Source organism: Periplaneta americana, chromosome 1 (assembly GCF_040183065.1).
Source record: "Periplaneta americana isolate PAMFEO1 chromosome 1, P.americana_PAMFEO1_priV1, whole genome shotgun sequence".
Classification (NCBI taxonomy): domain Eukaryota; kingdom Metazoa; phylum Arthropoda; class Insecta; order Blattodea; family Blattidae; genus Periplaneta; species Periplaneta americana.
Window position 1 is genome coordinate 154,289,917 of NC_091117.1, and position 21,979 is coordinate 154,311,895.

Below are 21,979 nucleotides of genomic sequence, written 5' to 3' on the forward strand. Positions count from 1 at the left end.
TGTCTACATGGCAACTGAAGCAGTCGTTTATTCAGTCGTTATTGAGTGTTAATCGCATATGTACCAATGCGATACAACATCTGAACTTATTCACTTTTCTTTTAAATATATTATAAGCAGAATATAGTAACCTACATTATATTATATCAAAGATGCACATTCGATGAAGTAGATTATCAAGACACAAATGATTCTGGAAAGGTAATAAAAAATTATACAGCGTGATTCACGAGGATTTACCACCCTTTACGGAGCTTATTTCTGAAGACATTTTGAGCAAAAATGTCATATAAACATAGTTCCTATTCTCAATATTTACAGAGTTACACTAATTTAAAGTAGTTTGTAAAATATGTTTTTTATTTAGTTTGAAGGTAAAAAAAATAATACAAATAGAGAATGAACCATTCAGAAGTATCATTTTTTTAATTGGCAAGTATTATGACGCTAAAAATGTGCTGTGCACTCCTTACTCGCTTCGTACAGACATATTTTTCTATGTTTAACTAAAAAATTACATTATTCTTACGCACTTATCACAACAAATATTACAAATCACACCACTTCCACCGACTTAATTATTTGCAGTTCAATTTTGCATCCTAATTTACAGTCTTGGAGAGTTTACAACACATTTTAAAAAATGTCGCCGTCCGTTTGAGTACACTTGGCCGCACGCCTGTGAACGGCACTCGTCGCACTACGTAACTGCATACGGCTATCTTTGATTTCTGTAGCGCTCACGCTGGCTGCTAACTGCTCGCTGACCAAGATCACGCATTCACAGCAATCCTTTCCAATAACGAAACATAACTCTGTAAATATTGAGAATAGGACTCATGTTTATATGACATTTTTTGCTCCGAATGTCTTCGGAAATAAGCTCCGTAAAGGACAGTAAATCCTCGTGTATCACCCTATATATCATCAGGTAATATGGAATTAGTCTTCAACCCTGAAGACCCTCCCACATACCTTCATTATAATGACACTACCACTAATCCTGATCTATTAATAGTTTCACCAGATATTTCTAACAGAACCCATAGAACAGTGACTAGTGATCCAGGAAGTGAACATAGAATAGTATTCTGCAATATAAAATCTAAAAAAATACAAAACAGTAGAAAATATCATGTCAGGTGCAGTTGGAGTTTCAAAAGGGCCAATTGAATGGGATTTAGAAATGAACTAGAACTCATACTTGATCCAAATAAACTTACTATCAATCAGTGTGGACCAAACAAGAACAATAAAACTTTATGTACGATTATTTTGAATGCTGCAAAGCATCATATACCAAAAGGCATACAAACCTTTTTGGAATGAGAAATTGTCTAAACTGAAAAGAGAGAGGGAGGAAGCGAGAAAGCTGGCAGAAAATTCCGAAGATGTAATTAAGTGGAGACAGAAGTCTGTGGTATGAAGAGAGACGTGAATGAAGCTAAGAAGAACTGTTACAATTACTTCCTTAGAAATTTGGATTATAAGGAGGATGGCAGAAAATTGCATAAATTTATATCCTCCATGGGACACCAAGACCCCAACAGAACACCAATAACAACCGACACAAATATGCTATATGAAGACAGGAAAATAGCAGAATTTAATAAATAATATACCAAAATACAGCCTTTACCAAAGCCTTTGAAACTGAAAGAAAAACAGTTACAACAGAAAATCAAAGAATTATGCCAAAAACAGGAAGTTGAGATTTTTAATGAGGATTTCCAGATGCGTGAACTGCAACAGGCAATAAAAAAAAAAATTGAAAGTTCGAAAGAGCCAATATACATTCAAAATTTGTAAAACACCTACTCCAAATGGCCAAATATTATTCTTTAACCAAATTTGGCACACTACAACTCTTGCTGAATGAAAGAAAGCCATAACCATACCACTCTTAAAATCAAACAAGCCAGGGAATACTATATCCAACTATCAGTCAATATCACTGACCAGTATATTGGCAAAAACAATGAAAAGTATAGTTAATACGAGACTACACTGATATTTTGAAAGTCACAATATTCTTTGCAGTGAACAAACAGGATGTATTTGAGAAGCTTTAACTTCTCACTACCCTATGGGCCTTCTTGACCTGTAACAGGTATAACTTTTACTTTGTGTTTTCGGGATTAATGTGTCTGTGTTGTGCCAGTGATTTCTTCAAATTACAAATTTGTCATTACTCTAGATAACTACAGTTTTTTAAAAAATAGATAATGAAGAAAAATGTTCCTTCCAGTACATTGCATCAAATTGTTGTACAGCTGACACCATTAACTCTGACTTCAATTTCAGAATTTAACAACACTTAACTTTAATTTTTTTGGAACAACTTAGGAGCAAATGACAAAAAACTTCGGCTGTCATAAAATATGATGGAAACTATTTTACGTTCGACTTTGCAGTGAACTACTAACGAAAGTCTCAAACCCTCCAAATTAAAAAGACATTTTGAAGTGGAACATTCCAATTTAAAGGGAAAGTTGTAAGATTGCTTTCAATGTTTGGAGAATGATTAACTGATTATGAAACATTGAAATGTTTTAATCTGCACTAAAGGCATTTGAGATGGGCAGGACATGTAGCACGTATGGGCGAATCCAGAAATGCATATAGAGTGTTAGTTGGGAGGCCAGAAGGAAAAAGACCTTTGGGGAGGCTGAGACATAGATGGGAGGATAATATTAAAATGGATTTGAGGGAGGTGGGTTATGATGATAGAGACTGGATTAATCTTGCACAGGATAGGAACTGATGGCAGGATTATGTGAGGGTGGCAATGAACCTCCGGGTTCCTTAAAAGCCATTTGTAAGTAAGTAAAGGCATTTCTTCCCTTCTTGTATGGAAATGAAACCGTGTATCACAAAAGAGCTCATTTTATAATCTGCTGCTGATACAGTATGTAGACTAAATTGTTGTCATAAAAGTGGCTAATTTGTCGAAATCAGTTCCTTTTTCTAATACAACTTTACAAAATGACTTTTAGTAATTAACACCAATGATATCGCCAATATTACTTGTATATTATGTAGTATGCATATTTTTGCAATAGCAGTGCTTCAGTAGAAAGGTTAAAGACAATGAAAACCTATTAAAGAGAATGAAAACCTATCTCCAGAGTACACAGACACAGAACAAACCCTCTGGGTTTTAATGATGTCCACTGAAAGGCAACTGCTGAAGATTCTGAAACAAGTGTCATGCTACAACTCCATGATTGAAGTTTTCAACAAGAGCCGCAGAATTGACCTCAGATACAATAAAACAGTATATTCTAACATTTAGAACAATTTGCATTCACCCAAAAGCAAAACACAGTAAAAAGTTTTACTGTACACATTTCACATTTATGTATTTTTCACATTTATATGTTTTCTCTGAGGTCTCTGCAGAATACCTATACTTTCCATGCCAATTTATTTTGGATATACATTTCCCGTTTATTCGTTTTTTACACTTATACGATTGTATTTTAAGACCTGGGAAATTCGAAACATCATTTATACATTCTAAATTAATTTTACTTGAAACATAACAGCCTAGAATATATAATATACTGTATGTTAATATTTGATTTTGGAAGATGGAATGGGATCAATTAAACATATTGAAGGTATAAATATTTAGGTGCTATCTTTACAAACGACTGGAAACAGAAGAATGAAATGAATCAATACAAATGATTGGAAACAGAAGAATTAAATGAATCAATACAAATGATTGGAAACAGAAGAATTAAATGAATCAATACAAATGATTGGAAACAGAAGAATTAAATGAAGCAAAGAATAAAATTTGGAAATTAGCTATAGCTACGTTAAATGGTATCCTCTGGGATAAACACATTACTAGGGAAATTATATGCATCATATTTGGCACAGTAGTTAAAAGTGTAATTATATATGGATCAGATATTTGAAATTTGAAGGTAGGAAGCCATTCAAAATTATTGTCAACAGAGATGGATTATTGGTTGAGGCCAGCAATTGTATCAAGAAAATATAAAATTAGAAATGGTTTTTCGGGGGGAAAAAAATGGAAATATAAAATTCGGTAATAGATTAAATTATATTCATCGAAAACAACTTGAATGACATGGACATCTTAAGAGAATGTTAGAAGAAAGATTACTCAAAATAACTTTAGAATGGATATCATCCGGGAAGACATTCCCTTACATGGATTAAGATATATGACATTCAACAAAGAAGTAGGAGAAGGGGATACAAGGAATATGGATTGATAAAGAGGAATGGCGACAATGGGTTAAGAACTGAAAGAATTAAGTTTTTGGGCACAAGAATATGTTTGAAACATTGCGATACAGGATATATATACAAACGTAATCAAACACTGTCACAGATTTTCATAGTTAGGTCTACTGAGTCAAAACTGCATAGAAGAAGACTAGATTTCTCGTAAAACATTCTTGTATGATCCACGATAATGTAACACAAATACCCAATAACACAATATTTTATACAGTATAAATAACAATCAGAACTCTAAGACTGAATTCACTATAGGACTTGGGTACTGAAATGAAGAGACGTTCTAGTTTTCATTTTATTTATTTTATAAGCATTTATTACTGCAATAACAATGTTCATATATATAACAATTCATGTGCACAGAGTTAAGACGTTACTCAAAGATATTTGCAAAATAAAACACTTTTGCAATTTAAAATGTTTATATAAAAACTGGTATAGAAAAATGGTAGTGAATGAGGGAGTTTGGAATACATTCTAAGATATACTACGATAAAATGTCTGTTATAATAAATAAAGTTGACACATTAACACGAGCAAAGGGATCACACATACTTATGAAGTGATGTGTAGAAATACCAAACATGGAACGAAGAAATGCCAAAAAATAACTTGGGATATGAGCAATAAGAAAAACATGCTCACAACGATTCTGGAATTGTGATGTGTAATACAAGAGTGAACCAATTCATTACAGTTATCAAGATGTGTTCCTCTTTAAATTTCAAAACATCAATTGTATAAAGTTGGTGCATATCATTCGTTACATGAAGAAAAACTGTGTTTTTATAATACTTTGGTCACTCAAGCCAAGTTGTTTTAAAAACACTTGTAAGACTCTCAAAATATCTTACTGATGTAATACTATTCCGTACCATGCAGAAGAACATACTTGGAAATAACTCAATGGTCCACAGCCTGTCACATTAGGCACAAGGCTGTAACTTGTGAAAAACTAACAACTACGTTCGTAAATTATAGGAAATAAGTTTTCTGCTCTTAGTTATATGAGAAATAATTATGTACTCATAGGAAGAGAATTATTCTGATGGGTACTTTTTTATGGATGAAATCCTTACATTTTAAATGGCTGTATATAATGAAATGTAGTCATGCGTATCGAAGGGCTAGAGGGGAAATGCTAGTTAAAATTAAGTCTTTTTAACATGGACTTCCTTGTAAAATTGGAGTAAAATGGTGGGACTAAAAATGTATCTGCTTTGAATATTTTGTGTAGTTGACTCTCGTAGATAGCTTGAATAAAGTTTCTAATTAAAAATTAACAAATTTAAAATAACTATTAACGAGGAGTAATAATGCAGGTTACATTTTCCATGCATAGTTTTAAAGGGATCTAAAAACGGCGATTTACTGTTACAGTCTACTTTTTATAACCAATCAATAACATTGTAAATGCAGACAATAACCTAACTAGACTCTCGACATAAATAGTACGAATATGGAAACAAATTTGAATATGTGAAATTATCAGAATTCTCTAATAGAAGAAAGATACTCAGAGCTTACGCACTCATAATGGTCACTGTAAACAAAGCTTAATAATATTTTCATTCACAATGGACAAGTCTATGAGGCTATTTCATCTCTTTGGTAACTATTGTGTATTACCGTTCCGTAGTGTCGTGGTCTAAGGCATTATACCTGGACTAGCATTACAGAAAACGTGCTAGTACATGTCTATATGAGGACAAAATTTTCTCATGAAATTTCGGGCAGTGTATGGAACCAGTGCCCATCCAGCATCATGATCAATTTGGGGAGTTGTGGTAGATAGCAAACATTGGTTTTGTAAACCAGCTTTAACTGGGAAGAAGGGAGATTATCGTGCTAACCACATGGCACTTCCCTATTGGTTGAATGATCATTCACCTCTGCCGAGGCATATGGATGTGTATTGGTCCTCTATGTGCTGTGCCCAGGTGTTGTTTTATTGTGATGTTGTTTAGTCAACCGTTCGAAGGCAGGTTTCAATCTCATAAGTGACACCAATAAGGCATCACTCATGAGGCAACTAACCCAAGAGATAATGGGTAGGGTGGCCAGTTCCTTTCCACCTAGTTATTAAGACACAAAATTATAAAATATTAGAATACAAAAAAAAAAAAAAAAATCTACATATATAATTTAAAATTGATTTTTCTATTAATTTCTAAGTTTTTGTTTTTCTCACCTTAAAAATAGGTTAACTTGCAAAATGTGTCGAATTCTAAAATGGACTTTATTTTTTCAATACAAATGTTAAATGTTAACGATGCTCGCAACTGCCGAGGTTATATCAGTGTCGCCAGTGTGTTGGAATTTTTGTCCTGCAGGAATTCTTTTAAATGCCAGTAAATCTGACGTGAGCACACTTAAATGCCATCGACCTGGCCCGGGATCGAACCCGCAACCTCGGGCAGAAAAAGCCAGTGCTATATCAACTTCACCAACCAGATCGACTTTTGAATACATTATTTTTCCTAATAATTTATATTAAAATAAGCTATACTGTTCCTGTCCTATAACTTCAACATAATGTAAATATTATACATTATTTTAAATTTCCACAACATAATTTCAAACAAGTAAGTTGCTAACACTGTTTACGAGATTAGTATTGTTGATCATTATTGAAATATACTGACTTTTTCTGGCAGCTTTGTATAATAAAAATTATCTACTTTAAACATTATCTGGGGACACTGTAACTCTATTTTTATTTATTCTTTGACCCAAAAGCTCTTCATTTTATAGTTCGACGTTTTATTCTTCTAATAACCACTACAGTTAAATGCAGCTGCAGAAGCAGTGCACTGTATGTGAAAAAGCTCGCAAATTCCTGTTACTACTTTTGGCTATGGAAAACATTTCAGTTATGACAAGAAATAATATTTGGCATATGAAACCTGATTACAAGCACACAAAAGTCAACTGCATTATCTTCACAGTAATGTATTCAAAAAGAAAATAAAAACCTACAGAAATTAGGATAATACATATTAGTAACTACTACATGATTATGGTGTTCAATATTTGAAACTTCTAAGTTTATAATATGCAATTAGAATATACATCTTTAACTACCACCATTTTTTCTCATGAAGTATTATATACAAAGAAATACACTTTTTAGAGGGAAATGTGTTAAGAATTACATAGAGAACTACTTCAATTTTATATGTCATAATTTCTTAGGCCACGAAAGAATATCAATTTCTTATGGAAGGCAATATACAAACATGCACTCCCTCGTCCCCTCTATATGCATGCATTCATATTATGAGATAATTATTAAAAAGTCTTGAGAATGGAAAGACAGTCATGCTTACATACGTATGTATTTATATCAGGAAGTTAATACATACAAAAGAGAGAAGGCAGAAATTTGCAGTCTTATTCATTGATAAGTATCACACAGAGAAATGTGATGCATAGCGTACATTGACCAGGAGTGCCCAGAGTTGGGTGCCAAAAATTATCACATACCAACGTAACATCTGGGTTGTTTCACAAACGACTTAACCATAACACTCTGATTTGGTCAATACTAGAGCATGCAACCAAACACTGTTAAAAACTGATAACAAAAAAGCAATTCTACGATTGAAAACAAATAACAAAATAGACAGATAACACTATACATAAACATGAATATACAACTAACAAATAAATCTATATACACTTCTATAACTCATAAATTATTAAACGCGTAAAAAAAAAAAAAAACATAAAATTAATATACAACACTAGTACACAAGTAAAACAAAAACCATCTCTCATTACCCTTCCAATCTGCAGAACAGCACAAATACTGAGCATTTTCACCCATAGTGTGAATCTTTATTAGAATATTGTCTAATCTATAAACTAAAATAACACTTCTTTGTTTCTGTGACATTTCACACTTCGAGCTTAAAGATATTGAAAAAAATTATAGTTCAACATTTTTTTAAATTTCTCTGACGTCAAAACAGAAATGTAAAAAGGTAAAGGTATCCCCGTAACATGCCATGAAGGCACTTGGGGGGCATGGAGGTAGGGCCCCATGCTTTCCATGACCACGGCACTAGAATGAGGTGGTGTGGTCGGCACCACGCTCTGACCGCCTTTTACCCCCGGGAAAGACCCGGTATCAATTTTATAGAAGGCTGAGTGAACCTTGGGGCCGTTCTGAAAGTTTGGCAACGAGAAAAAATCCTGTCACCTCCTGGGATCGAACCCCGGACCTTCCAGTCCGTAGCCAGCTGCTCTACCAACTGAGCTACCCTGACGTCAAAACAGAATACATAGTAATTTTAGACATAATGTGTTCACAACTCAAATGCTTTTCATATGGGATATAAGCAATTGCAACTCCCAAGCAAAATAAAATTCCTCTCGCAGTTATTACACTGGAGCAAACCATGTACAGTACACGAAAAAGTCTCTTTTAAGCTACAGAATGTACAGTATAAAGAATAATAAAAGCTTCACATATGTGCCAAGGAAATAATCTTGGTCCTTTTGCCAGAAAGTTGTCAGCTGACTGCTACAGTTGAACCTGCATCACACTGACTCAATGCAGAGTTAACTTCACTTAAAGGAAAGCAAAGTTGGTATTGAAAATTACTATTGCTTCGCTGTACATAGGACTAAAAAAATCGAGGCCTACACATTATCATGACCATCACCATCTACTGGACCTCTTTTTTTTTTTTTTTTGGAATGATGAAATGTAGGTTCACCTGCATAAACTCTTTCAGCTATGCAATTACGTAATTTCAGACTTTTCATATGTACTGCCCATCCAAATGCGCCATTGTATTCTCCAGGGCCTATTCAGTTGCATTTTTTTGTTACCACATTTATTTTGTTCTCTTGTGAGCCTGTTAGGTCTTGATGTAGAATAGCATTATGGAACAAGTTTTGCACACACAAATTAATTACATGAAATTCTATTCTGTATATAGTATTAAAACTCAAACAATAATGAACATGAATAAAATTCATAATAAGAATTCAGAAAATAATATTAGCAAGTTTAAACTATATTAATTACAACTAAATTATACCATACTATATTTATGCCAAATGGAAGGGAAATGGAATGATTGATGTATGCTATATATTTTCTAACAATGAAAATTTAAACATGACTAGATTTTTTGTTAGAGCAACCTTCATATTCGTTTCTTCGTTAATTTAACAGACTACCAACTCCAGCAATCCCGATTTTACAAGTATAGTAGAAATACAATTAATATTCCATGAAAAAGTTAAGGGTAATTGATATACTTAAAGATTACAAACTACAGTACATATTTTTTTTATTATTTTGATTCAATAAGAAAGTTCACAATAATATGTAATGAATACTTCAACTTGGTTTAGAGGCATTGAATAGGCCTTCATTAGTAAAATAGGTGTAATGTCAGGATTTGGAGCAGCAAATTACATCACTGTAACAATGTGCCAGAGAACATGTAACATTGAGAATACTTCCGACATTCACTTGTTGATGGTACTGAGAATCCCATAATCAAATATCACACCAAAAACTTCCAAATATATAATTTGATATCCTTTGTCACGTGAAGCAAATTCACACATTGTCTTGAAAATGTAGCGAATAGTAAACCACGTGGTACTTACATTTAATAAGAAATAATAAAATGTTAAACATATGTTTTGTGAAATAAAAATAAAAATGGTTAAACCATCTATAAAAAACGCTAGATAACAGTATTTCAAAAGGACTTCTTATAATGAAAATAAAAATCAAAACAAAAAATTTCTAGCTCAATCCTTGAAAAGGGATAGAAAGAAATAACGAAATAAAACCGTCAGCAAAAAAAAAAAAATATATATATATATATATCAAAGAAGAGAGAAATGAACACTATACAGAGATGGGGGAAGGAAGAAGGGAACATCTGATTTCTTCAAATTCGTACATATGGCGTGCAAGTTTTATTAAAAAATATAGTGTGAAAGGTTCAGAGTAGTGACCAATGACCAAAAACAATAACAGAACTTCTAAGCATAATATTTGTAACTTATGAACCCTGTACAACACTCAATACCTTCTCTGACACAAAGCACAGATGACTGCTTTCTCCATCAAATTCCCTAGCAATTATCTACTTACTATTTCAATAATCTGCAATCGCCCTTTGTAAGAGGCCTATCATCTCTGCATTACATTAGGCCGTTGGGCTTCTGCCTAGTTCCCATACACACACACACAAACACACACTGTGTAATTTTATATGTATATATATCTAGTAAAATGTAAATACTAGCTGCTATCTTTGGTCAAAGCTTTGTTACATAACACAGGCTGGTTAACAATGTAGGCACTAAGAATTCCATGAAAAAAAAAAAAAAAACCATAAAACCCAAAGGTGCCAAATCATTCCATAACATAACTAACAATGTAAATGAAATGGAAAGAATGACTCTTGAATAATGGAAATGAAGTGACTTTCAGAAACCAGAAAATGTTATATTTTTTAAAGTACTATTCAGCATTTACTGTAAGTATTTCTTAATCATTGGAGATACACAAAGAGTAAGTATGCTTGTGCCTCGAAAATTCACATAGACATTCGTTCAAAATAATGCCACTTTTTAAAATAACTTTGATTCTTGGAGAGGAGAGAGGGTGTATATATATATATATATATATATATATATATATATATATATATATATATATACACACACACACACTTTTTTTTTTTTTTTTTTTTTTCAAATTTCCATTATTGCATGCCATATTTTAAATAAACTTTGATCCCTGGAGAGGAGAAGGGGGTGATGTATTTTTTTTTAATTTCCATTATTCTGTAACTCACTTTACAACCATAATAATATTAATTTCACCATATTTTCCAGGTTATAATATCACATTACGCTCAGAATTTTACATGTGATAAGGAGTTTCGTAAGTAATTTTGAAGATTAAAGGATTGATTATCTAAGATAAGAGGAAGAGCAACAACAAAGAAAAATATACAAAGTAATACGTTCATTTCTGGGGTCATTTTTATAGTTTAGATATAAATTCGTAATATGAATTCTTTATAAGCCCAGCTGGCATGATATGTGTGCGTGTTAAATAGTCTATAGTCTGAGTGTGAGTAATGTTCTCATATTTATGATTCAGAGATTCAAAACTACATGAAATTTAAAACGAACACAGGCTCTAAAATTTTTACACATGCGTTCAAGAAGCATGAGGCTGATATCTACAATTTATAAGTTCTCGACAAAAATACAGAATATGGTTCCAGTGATGGTATAACATCCTACTCATGGGTCTCCTTTTACTATTAAAAATTGCAGTTATCACAATGTGACGATTTATATCAATTTATATAAGAAACAAGTCGCAGTGTATCAGTTATATTAACAGATTAATAATAATATTCTTCTGACTTTCCGGTTCATATAGTTCAAATGGAAATTATTCATGATTTTAAACAAATGTTTCTTAGTCTAAGTAACATCTTGAATTTTAAATCAACTTAAATCTGAATTTATAATTAATCACGCAAACTTTAAATAATTTTAATTTTAATCACATAGTAAACTTGTATAACCACAACTAGAACAAACAGAATCGTCCAATTCATGGAGATGATGACGATGACGATATGATGATGATGAAACTCAGAACTGCACTAATTACTGAAGTCTCTCAACTCTCAAATCCAGAAATCACAGAATGAGAGAGCTGAATTTCACAACAGGCAATCCAATCAAGTGAAGTGAGTAACAGAAAACACAGACTAAAGCACGACAAAATCCACAGCAGCATGAAAAGACGAGAGATAGAGAGAGAACTAATCAGTCTCTCTCTCTTTCTCTCATGTGACTGGGGAAGGGGGCAAACTCTGCAAACCTTCACTCCATGAGACACAACTGAAGTACCCAAGAAAGTTCAGAGTAATATTAATATTTATGTATGCCATTTTTATGTGTTGAAATTAGGCCAATACTTTCAGCATATTTTTCAATGTCGATAAGTTTTTCACATACAATTATTACCCATCCCCAAAAGTGAGTTTTTTTTGTGCCGATCAGTCAGGGTGTAAGAGTCAAATACTATTATTACTACTCCATAGTTAAGCCATAAATAAAGGAATGCTCTGTAATGTCTTCAAGCTCAAAGTGTTAAATGCTTTGTAATCCCAATTATGGAGAAACTACATGAGAATGACTGAAACGTACAACAGTAGAACAGTTTTATGAATCAACACAGATAGTAACAAGATGTAAGATGATACTAGAGCAAAATATAGAAAACATACAAAATAGGCATAATCTATGTAACAAATATCTGATTATAGAAAACATAATATGCACATACATAATTCACACGGGAAACGTAAATTCTCGCATAAGAAACATGGAAACACCTTCTCATCTTACTGCCTGCTTTGAAAACCAGCCCCTCCATCCTTAAAATCTTGCAATGTCTCGATAAACAGCAGATGTATGCAGCCTGCTATGTAAAAACCACAGTTCAGTGGAATGTACAAAGAATCCAGCATGCTTTAGAATAATCCATCAGAAAGAGAGATTAAAAAGGCATTGATAAAGATATGGGTAAAGAGAAACATTGTACAAATTAAAGGTGAGATATTGGTAGAGAGAAAACATTATACAAACTAAAGGTGGAGAAAAATAATTTTAAGGCAATTCCGTGAAAGTGCACACAACTCTTATATTACATACATATTTCATAAATGTAAACTAAACAATTATGTTTACTAAACATGGTTTTAAATTATTATTTTCTTCTTTCATCGCGATTTCTTTCAGCAAAACTTTTAGAGTTCTCCAGTTGTTATAGCAGAAAATTATAATTAAATATCAAGTTTATAATAACTGTTAGCTAATGACGCCAAAAGAATTCACTCACAGAAAATGTCAACTTAAATCTTCAATTAGACAAACTAGTCCTATGCCAAAAACACAATATCCTTGAACTACCATTCAAAGAAGAAAGACCTATTATTTCTAACTCTAAAGAGCACGAACTTATCTGATATTGTTATATAACAAACCTGTACCAACACTAGATAAGATATTCTAAGACAAAAGATGCGTTGAAAAATTAATCAAGTTACATAGAAAATTCGAAACACTGATACAAAGAAAGAAGATTCTTTGTTTGTATTTAGAATAAAATTCTGTAAATAGAAAATACTCGCACTTAAACAAATGAAATCTATTTACAAATTTATATGAATCACAATATACGAAAGTCATTTACAGCATTATTTAGATTAGAAACTGGTCATGATTGTCTCAACGAGCACCTGAATGAAATGGGAATTAGCATAACAAAGCTATGCACAAACTGCCACAGTATGGAAATAATGAACAAAGTCACTTATTGCACTGCAGATGCCTCGACAGACAAAAGCAAGAGGGAAGAGATTTTCCAAGACTCTCCTGAGAAGCAACAAGGTTAATGGCACAGGTCAATAACTAACCATTACAAACAAACAAACCAACCAACCATAAATCACAATACATTTTTCGTCCAATATGTAAATGGATATATAAGAAAAGGTGTCTATAAACATTTCATGTGTCATCGGAGCACTACATGGCACATGGGAGGCAAGAAGGTAAAGCTGCCATTCTTTCCTGACCTTGGCATTAGATAGAGATAGTGTGGTCCGTACCATGTACCTGAACTTATCTGTACTTGAACCTAGGCTCTTTAAGTCTGTAATCTGCTGTTCTAATGACAGAGCTAACTGAGCTTCACATAAATGAACACAGGAGCATCATTTATGTGTAGGGCATTTCTCTCCCTTCCATTCTGAAGGTCCCAAAGTAAAACAAGTTATGGTTACAATAACTTTGTTACATTACTATAACAGAGGGAGAAAATCGGAGAGTATTTGAAGGGGAAAAATTGCTGGACTAATAACAGGTAGCAATATTTCCCGATGTGAGAGCAACATCGCAAAATTTTTTTTATAATAATTAAGACATTCTCTGTATTCCATTTCACTATATGATACTGTAAATTTATTTTTTTTATAATTTAATCATTTTCACAATGCATTTTTAAATTTTAAACGACAATCTCGTACGAATTTACTCCCGTCTTTTAGACATATCCTTAGAAAAACATAGTAACAACATATTCCTGACAGTGAATTCAAATTTAACTCTAAAACTCCTAGCTTTATTGATTTGACAGTGTGTTTTCTTGCAAAATAATAATAATAATAATAATAATAATAATAATAATAATAATAATAACAACAACAACAGCGTAACAATAACAATCATCATCATATGCAATAAGGACGGAAATATAGCAAAACAGAATATGAAACGAATTCCTGCTATTTATGAATTCAATTTCACATATCAGAACACAGAACACCCTACTACTTAAAATGCGAAAGTCGTTAAAAAGTTAGAACTATAACTAAAATTATGTAATTTACCATTTAAAAAATTGAATACTTCCTTCACTTAACGTAAAGTTATATCCTTAAGATAATTTTAATACAAACCTTAGACATTGCAGCATTATATGCGTACATAGTATAATTATTTCCAATAATAAATATACAAAATATGAATAACTGTTCTCTTATATGGAGGCAAAACTTGAATGTTCAGATACATTAGCAAACAAATTGGAAACTCCACTCGAAAAAGATAATTTCTAACCATTTACCGCAGCAAGCATATTCTTAGCATGCATTCAGAAGATTTAAGTTGACGTGGAACAAGGTGGAAGCAGTCAATAGTTGAAAGAACAAGATCTAGTACTTCCAGCCATTGAATAATAAAGATGCAAGAATAATGCTCAAGAAGAAGTTTCAAACATCAGATAATTATGATTATTCCCTTCTTGGCATATTCAAACTCGTGAACTTAGTTGAATTAAATCTTACACGAAGAAAACCAAAGTAACCTTCAAGAAATTAAATTATATAAGTATATGCTAGAATATAGAGTGAAGAATGATAACTGAGATGTGTGCACTTTCGGTACAAAAATAAGTTTTTTTTTTCCCCTTTTTTTCCCCCATTTTCTTGCAACTTTCTTTGTTAACAACTCTACTGTAAATCTCAATGATTCTCCAGTTGAGGTTAGAAAACTCTTAAGTTCATGAAGAAGAGAAAAGGAAAAATAAATTTAGTGAGAGTAAATAGATAATTACGAATGATGATTAAACAAAAATAGCCAATTGCTGGGACATTAAAAAAATTAACAACAGTACCTTTCCAACAACAATACTAGAATATATAACAAACGTTAGTCCATATTTGCACTTGTAAGATCATTGTTGGTACAGAGATTAAGATTTTGCATTATTTTAGTACTGGAAGTAAGAATATCAGAAGTGGAAGATAATTTCACTATAGATTTGTATATTTGGTTATAATTATGTTCCATGTAAAAAGAACTGATCACGTAATCATTTCAACACACCATGAAAGGAAAACAATTCTACAAACAGAGTACTTTTAAAAATGATTAAAAGAAACGGAAATAATAAATACTCAATGTACAAATATTGCTAATCCTATGCACTTTCTAATGCATAACATTTCACTTAACCATAAAAATTATACAATTAATTAAAATAACATATTTTCACAATTTGTTTTATACTACTTTGGCCACTGTACATTGAGCAATGAAAAGGCATATGATATCATGTTCCAAGAGCAAAACCACCACCCTATTGCAAACGAAAGGTAAGGGTGATCATATTCTCCTTTTCAGTAGTTGTTCACTAATCCACTAGAGACTCTGCCCTCAATATGACCAATACATGCACATCCTGAGCACAATGTATTTCAGATGTGGAAAAGCAAGAGAAGTTATGAAAGTTGCTAAGAAACTGGTGCTAACAAGATTATAACTATGAAAATTGTGAAGGTAAAAGTTCTTCTAAGTACAATAGTTCACTTTCCATTTATAACAAGAAATTCTTCTTTTGTGTAAAATAAGATGAAAAATGTTCATTCATTATATAAAACATACCAATAATGAAGAAGCAATTTTCAAATAGCTTTCAACAAGCAAATTACATTATGAGGTTAGAAGACAAAAATAAAGTCAACATATTATGTTGTAACTAACCTCAGAATGTTCAATAAAAACAGCAAATTAAGAATTAAAACAAACATTTGCCCCATACTGCATTCAACATTATTATATAACCACTGCCTGCATCTTTTTGGTCTCGACGTTACGTATCTAATAGCTGCAATGTATGTATGGATGGACAATTCTGCGTATTGTTGCACTTAATCACCACCAGAACACGGGTTTCAACCACAACAAATAAATATAAACATTAAGAATTTAATAAACTGTCCATGCCAGCATATCCTCAATAATTAAGTAAAAACTATAGCAACCACTTATTATAAATCCTGCTTTAAAAACAATAAATATTAATACTATCTACTTATTACTTAAAAAGGTCTTAAAGGACCTGTCTTAATAAAGATATGATGGCAGAGAATACTTACCATTTTATACAATCCACAAAATTAATTATATTTCAATTACACATAATTTTAAATATATAAACAGTATGCCCATGCTTCATCTTAATATCTTAACATTCAAGATATTCTTTATTTATTCACAAGGAATGAGCAGATCACTCTTAATTTAAATGTGAACTGAATGGCAGAGTAAAACATAATTATACAAATATGTAGCATTTCTTGTGGTATATGATCACTAGACCTGATTTTCAGGTTTGAACAGGATAGTTTGCAACAATTTTATGTAAAAATCCCTAAATGTATGCAAATGAGAAACTTTCGAGCGATGATCTTACCTAAAACTAGGTGCATTAAAGAACGTATGTTTCAGCCTACACTAAACGAGCTTAAATATCCGAGGTCTAATGATCACAAGAATATTTATTAAACATACTGCACTACGGGCAAATGAGTTAAAGATTTTAATGTTATAAATAAGTTTAACAAATACAAAAATAAATGTTAAAATCTTAAAACTTGACATGTCATGGCAAGACCCTTTGTTCGAAATGGCATCACTTCTCAAAAGTAGTTTGTTAAATGCAATGAACGATTCTGTATGTAACTATTTCATGTTGAATACTTTACAGGACTAATATAATTTCCATCTCTCATTAATATATTCTTATCTGTTGTAACGTAAGGTCAAGCCAGATCACAAACTGACAACAATGCAATCTGAAAAGACAGTTGCCCAACCTATTCAACAATAGTTAAGAGTGAAAAGACAAGCTGCCAACCATACAGATTATGGCTGTTGGTAGAAAGTCTTCACAAGCTGTGTGAGATTCATCACTTGGCCAAGACCCTTTGTTGGATCCATGTTGATAAACTCGTCCAAATTGTGCGTGCTTGCTGTAAAACATACAAGCAAAAATCACAGTATGCAGGTGGGTAGGTATTTAATCATCTTTTTAAACTCTTAAACAGGCAGAGTTGATGAAATGATATAGTGATTATTGATTATAATTGATTAGTTTTTAGTGTCAACCAAGACAAATCGTGGCTAGTGGTATTAAAATTTGAGAAGGCTGTGACATACTGCATCCAGATTATGAATTAGTCCATGAGAGCTATGGGACCTCTTCGCTCATGGCCTTGTCTGTGTTAGATGTCAAGTATGGTTTGCTACATCATAAAACATTCACCTCTCAAAAAAACTAACATTAATCAATTGCAGAAATTGCACGCTAATAATTGGACAATTATTATTATTATTATTAGACTTCGGATTTTTAGATTGTAAAAAAATGTGATTTCAGGCACCTAAAGCAGGTCACTGATACATTAAAACAGGCCCTAAAATACTGTCTTTAAGGCATTGAAAATATAATTTTAGTCATCAAAAATGTTATTTACTTTTATTTATTTTGTGTCAAACTGCCTCATAGTGGTGGTCCTCACAGTCCCATATACTGTGTTACCACCACCTTTGTGTACATTATCATAACTTCAAGCTCATATTTAGTACGTACTTTTAACAAACCTTTCTATCCTCTTATCCTGTAGCTCAAAAATAATCCTCCTTACTCTAGTCTATATTCTCCTATTAACATTTATTAGTTAATCACTAAACTCAATTATGTTTACACAGACCCCTTATCCTTCCCATTACTTGTCTATTCTTTATTTACGTTCACATCATTAAACTAATGTTACTGTTGAAACTTCTGACTACTTCTTTCTATCTAAACTAATTTTCTATCCCTTCATTATCAATCCTACGTCTTTGATTTAAACTTATTCATATAGTCATCAAAAATACATATAGACATGAATATATTTTAATGCAAACTAATATTACACCATTAACAACATGAACATAAATTCAGGAAACATATACATATTAACTAATTTAATTACTTGTAAAACGTATGTCTGTAACCTCTAAAATGAACTTCCTCGAACTGATACTACACATTTTCATTTTCTCTCTGAAAATAATTGTTGAAAATTTCCAACCATTTTCTTCCTTTTTAATAATTGACATTACAGTACCTACATAATTATTTTTTCTAAAATTTCAGGACTTAAACTTTGTTGTTTATCTGAAAAAAAAAATATCTCAAGAGACACTTAAATCCCAACTGTGGAATCTGTGGAGTGCCAGTCAAAAAAACAAGCCTTCTCCCAAGTGATGTCATGTGCTAAATTACTCTACAGATTTCAGAGAAGGGATATAGATATGAGTGTAAACTTAAATTTAGATACATTTGACATGCTTATTTCCTCTGGTAGGTCTACATATTTTCCATTCATAACATCTGATACTCTTAGTATTTATCTCTAACTTCTTTTCAATAACCATTTTTGTTGTACTTTTAAGTTTCGTTTCTGCTTTCTTAATTAGAGAAATTAGTTCTGGAATGAATTTTCCATTTTCTTCAAGTTTGATTAGGTACTCAGACATAGAGGAAAAGTTAGATTAAATGTAAACAATATTCCTCTTCAAACAGCTATCTTATACATTTCTTTCACAGCTGTGACACATGCTATACTATCTGATGACAATTCACTAGCTCAGTGGCGATTTCTCTTAAGGAGCACAGGAGCAGTGCATCACCTCTTCAAATAACATGTTTTTAAATTTATATCAATGAGCTGCAGTAGACTATGTGAGCGACATAATTCTTTATTATAATACGGTACTATGTAAAAATAACGCTGTACGTGTACTGTTCTTGTTGACGCCTGGGACTTAGGTTTACCACTCGACACTTGCGGCACACTGTTCCATTCGAGCATGCGCAGTAGTAGAGTTTCACTGACAGGCTTTGGAGCATGGTAGGGAGCCAGTACAGTGTGCGTAGGCGGGGTTAGGAGCACTTTCAGATGTGTTCTGCAGTCGCTGTTGGCCCGTTCTGTCATAAATATTGCAATGAATAGTGTGCAAAATCTTTTAAATATGTAATTTTCTGTAAGAACTTTACACGAAAAGATAAAAATAAAGAAGATGGGCAGACGTACACAGGAATTAAAATTATAAGTGACGAAGAACAGTAATAGAGAAGTGACAAGAAAATTCAACATTCGGACTTAAAAAATACAATATGTGGCTGCAATATAAAAGACGCTGTATTTTGTTTTCCTTGCCTATTGTTCGGCGGCGAACATTCATTGACAAAAACAAGTAGGCTACGTGTTATGAATTGTATTTATTTTTCTGTTTGAATTTAGGACTGTGCGTAGTAACTAAATAATTTTGATTATCGTTCTGTAGGTATGATTGATTTGAAGCACATGAATGAAAGAAATAAAAACACGATTCTTCAGCTGCACACTCAACAATAATGTTAAATTAGCAGTGTTGGGTCAAACAGACATACAGACACAATTGGATTGTTGCACTTCACAATGATAAAGTTACCAAGAACAGATATGTGCGTGCGGTTTTGTTGCCTTTAAGAGGTCACGATGGCGGAAACTCATCTTTAAACACTAGTATTTTTCTGGCGTCATCAATTTTAGTTCTGAATTAGACGCACTCTTAAGGAACATTTGGAAAGAGCAACAGTGTTTAAGAGCACATCAAACACTATACAGAACGAAGTCCATCAAGCAGTGGCGGCTGATTGACTGAGGCAAGTGAAGCCGGGCCTCAGTCACTTGGCTTAACGAAAATCAAATTTTGTTTTTATGTAATATATTAGTTATTTAATGAAGCATATATCGCTGTAGAAGCATTTGAAAACTTTGTGATGGAGATAGACCTGTTTTGCAGTAAAATTTGTTCCTGAGGCCAGGATCTCTCGTGCCGGGTCTGACTTGTGATGTATATAGATCTGTTTTGCAGTAAAATTTGTTCATGAGGCCAGGATCGCTCGTGCCGGGTCTGCTTCTGAATTTTCGTGTGTCTTCGCGGGCTTTTGAGGTTGCGCTTAAAACGTTGCAACTGAGGCACAATTCGTTTGGCCTGGTCAGGTTTCACTCCTCCCAACCATGGGCCGGCCTCAAGGGTAGAGTGGGGTGGGAATAGGGTGACTTGTCTTCCTAAATAGGCCATAAATAACAAACGTTCCAGCTCTTTGGCAGGCAGAGACCCACACTATTCTCTCCTCTTATGTCTTAGTTTATGACTTAAGTGAGGGTGTTGCACTATTGTACTTCGTAGTACAGTAGTGAATCAGGGCCAATGTTGTTATATATTTCGGGAAAATATAAACAGAAACAAATGCCAGAAATAATGCTGGTGTAGTTAATTCATTGTTAAAGTGTCCTTTTTCGAGAAGAAATAACATTGAAAGAAAGGAAGTTTTAAATAAAGAGAGAGCCGACCGAGATACCTACGTCATCGCTGACAATTTTTCTGACAGATAATCTTAATGTTAATGTTATGTTTTATTTAACGACGCTCGCAACTGCAGAGGTTATATCAGCGTCGCCGGATGTGCCGGAATTTTGTCCCACAGGAGTTCTTTTACATGCCAGTAAATCTACTGACATAAGCCTGTCGCATTTAAGCACACTTAAATGCCATCGACCTGGCCCGGGATCGAACCCGCAACCTTGGGCATAGAAGGCCAGTGCTATACCAACTTGCCAACCAGGTCGACTCAGATAATCTTAAAACGTGAGTTTCTATCGCATCCTGGTATGGGCAACATAAATTGTTAAGTGGTAATGTGGTGCAAAATAAACTTCTCTGTTGGCCTTGTTTGTTGCTGTCAAAGAAAAAAAAAATAAAAGAAAGAAAGGGAAATTTCAACACATAATATGGGTTGCTTCATTACACTGAAACAATCACTGAAACTCGCAGCATAACAGCTTATTTGGTGAGTGAAATTATTATTTTTCATTACTAGTAATAATAATAGACTAATAATAATAATACAGTAATAATGATATTAATAATATAATAACAATCATAATTAATATCATAAATACGCGTAAACATTTTCTATCGGAGGCACTTAAACTAGTTGCATCTGGCCTCACCGAGGATTTCGATCACCGGCCGCTACTGCCATCAAGCCATTTTGATGTATGCCATGATGAGATTTCAAAGAAATAAAGAAAGCTGCTGACTTTTAGCAGTTAAGGCTGAGGAGACGACACACGTATCGAATGCTTGTGAACGTGTGAACTTGTTATAAAACGCAATATAGCGAAAACAATAATTATTATTTACGGTATGCTGCAATAGAAATTGAACATTTTACTTTGCTATT

General features: G+C 32.8%; 1 protein-coding gene across 1 annotated transcript in view; it reads right to left on the reverse strand.

Moving 5' to 3' along the window:
- Positions 1–11,002: 11,002 nt before the first annotated feature.
- The window catches only part of tun (N-terminal glutamine amidase tungus), a 31,100-nt gene continuing 20,123 nt past the window's right edge, over positions 11,003–21,979 (reverse strand). The window contains exon 5 of the mRNA XM_069829933.1: positions 11,003–17,666. Coding sequence (XP_069686034.1) covers positions 17,560–17,666 — 107 coding nt within the window. The 3' untranslated portion in view covers positions 11,003–17,559. The remainder of the gene's footprint in view (positions 17,667–21,979) is intronic.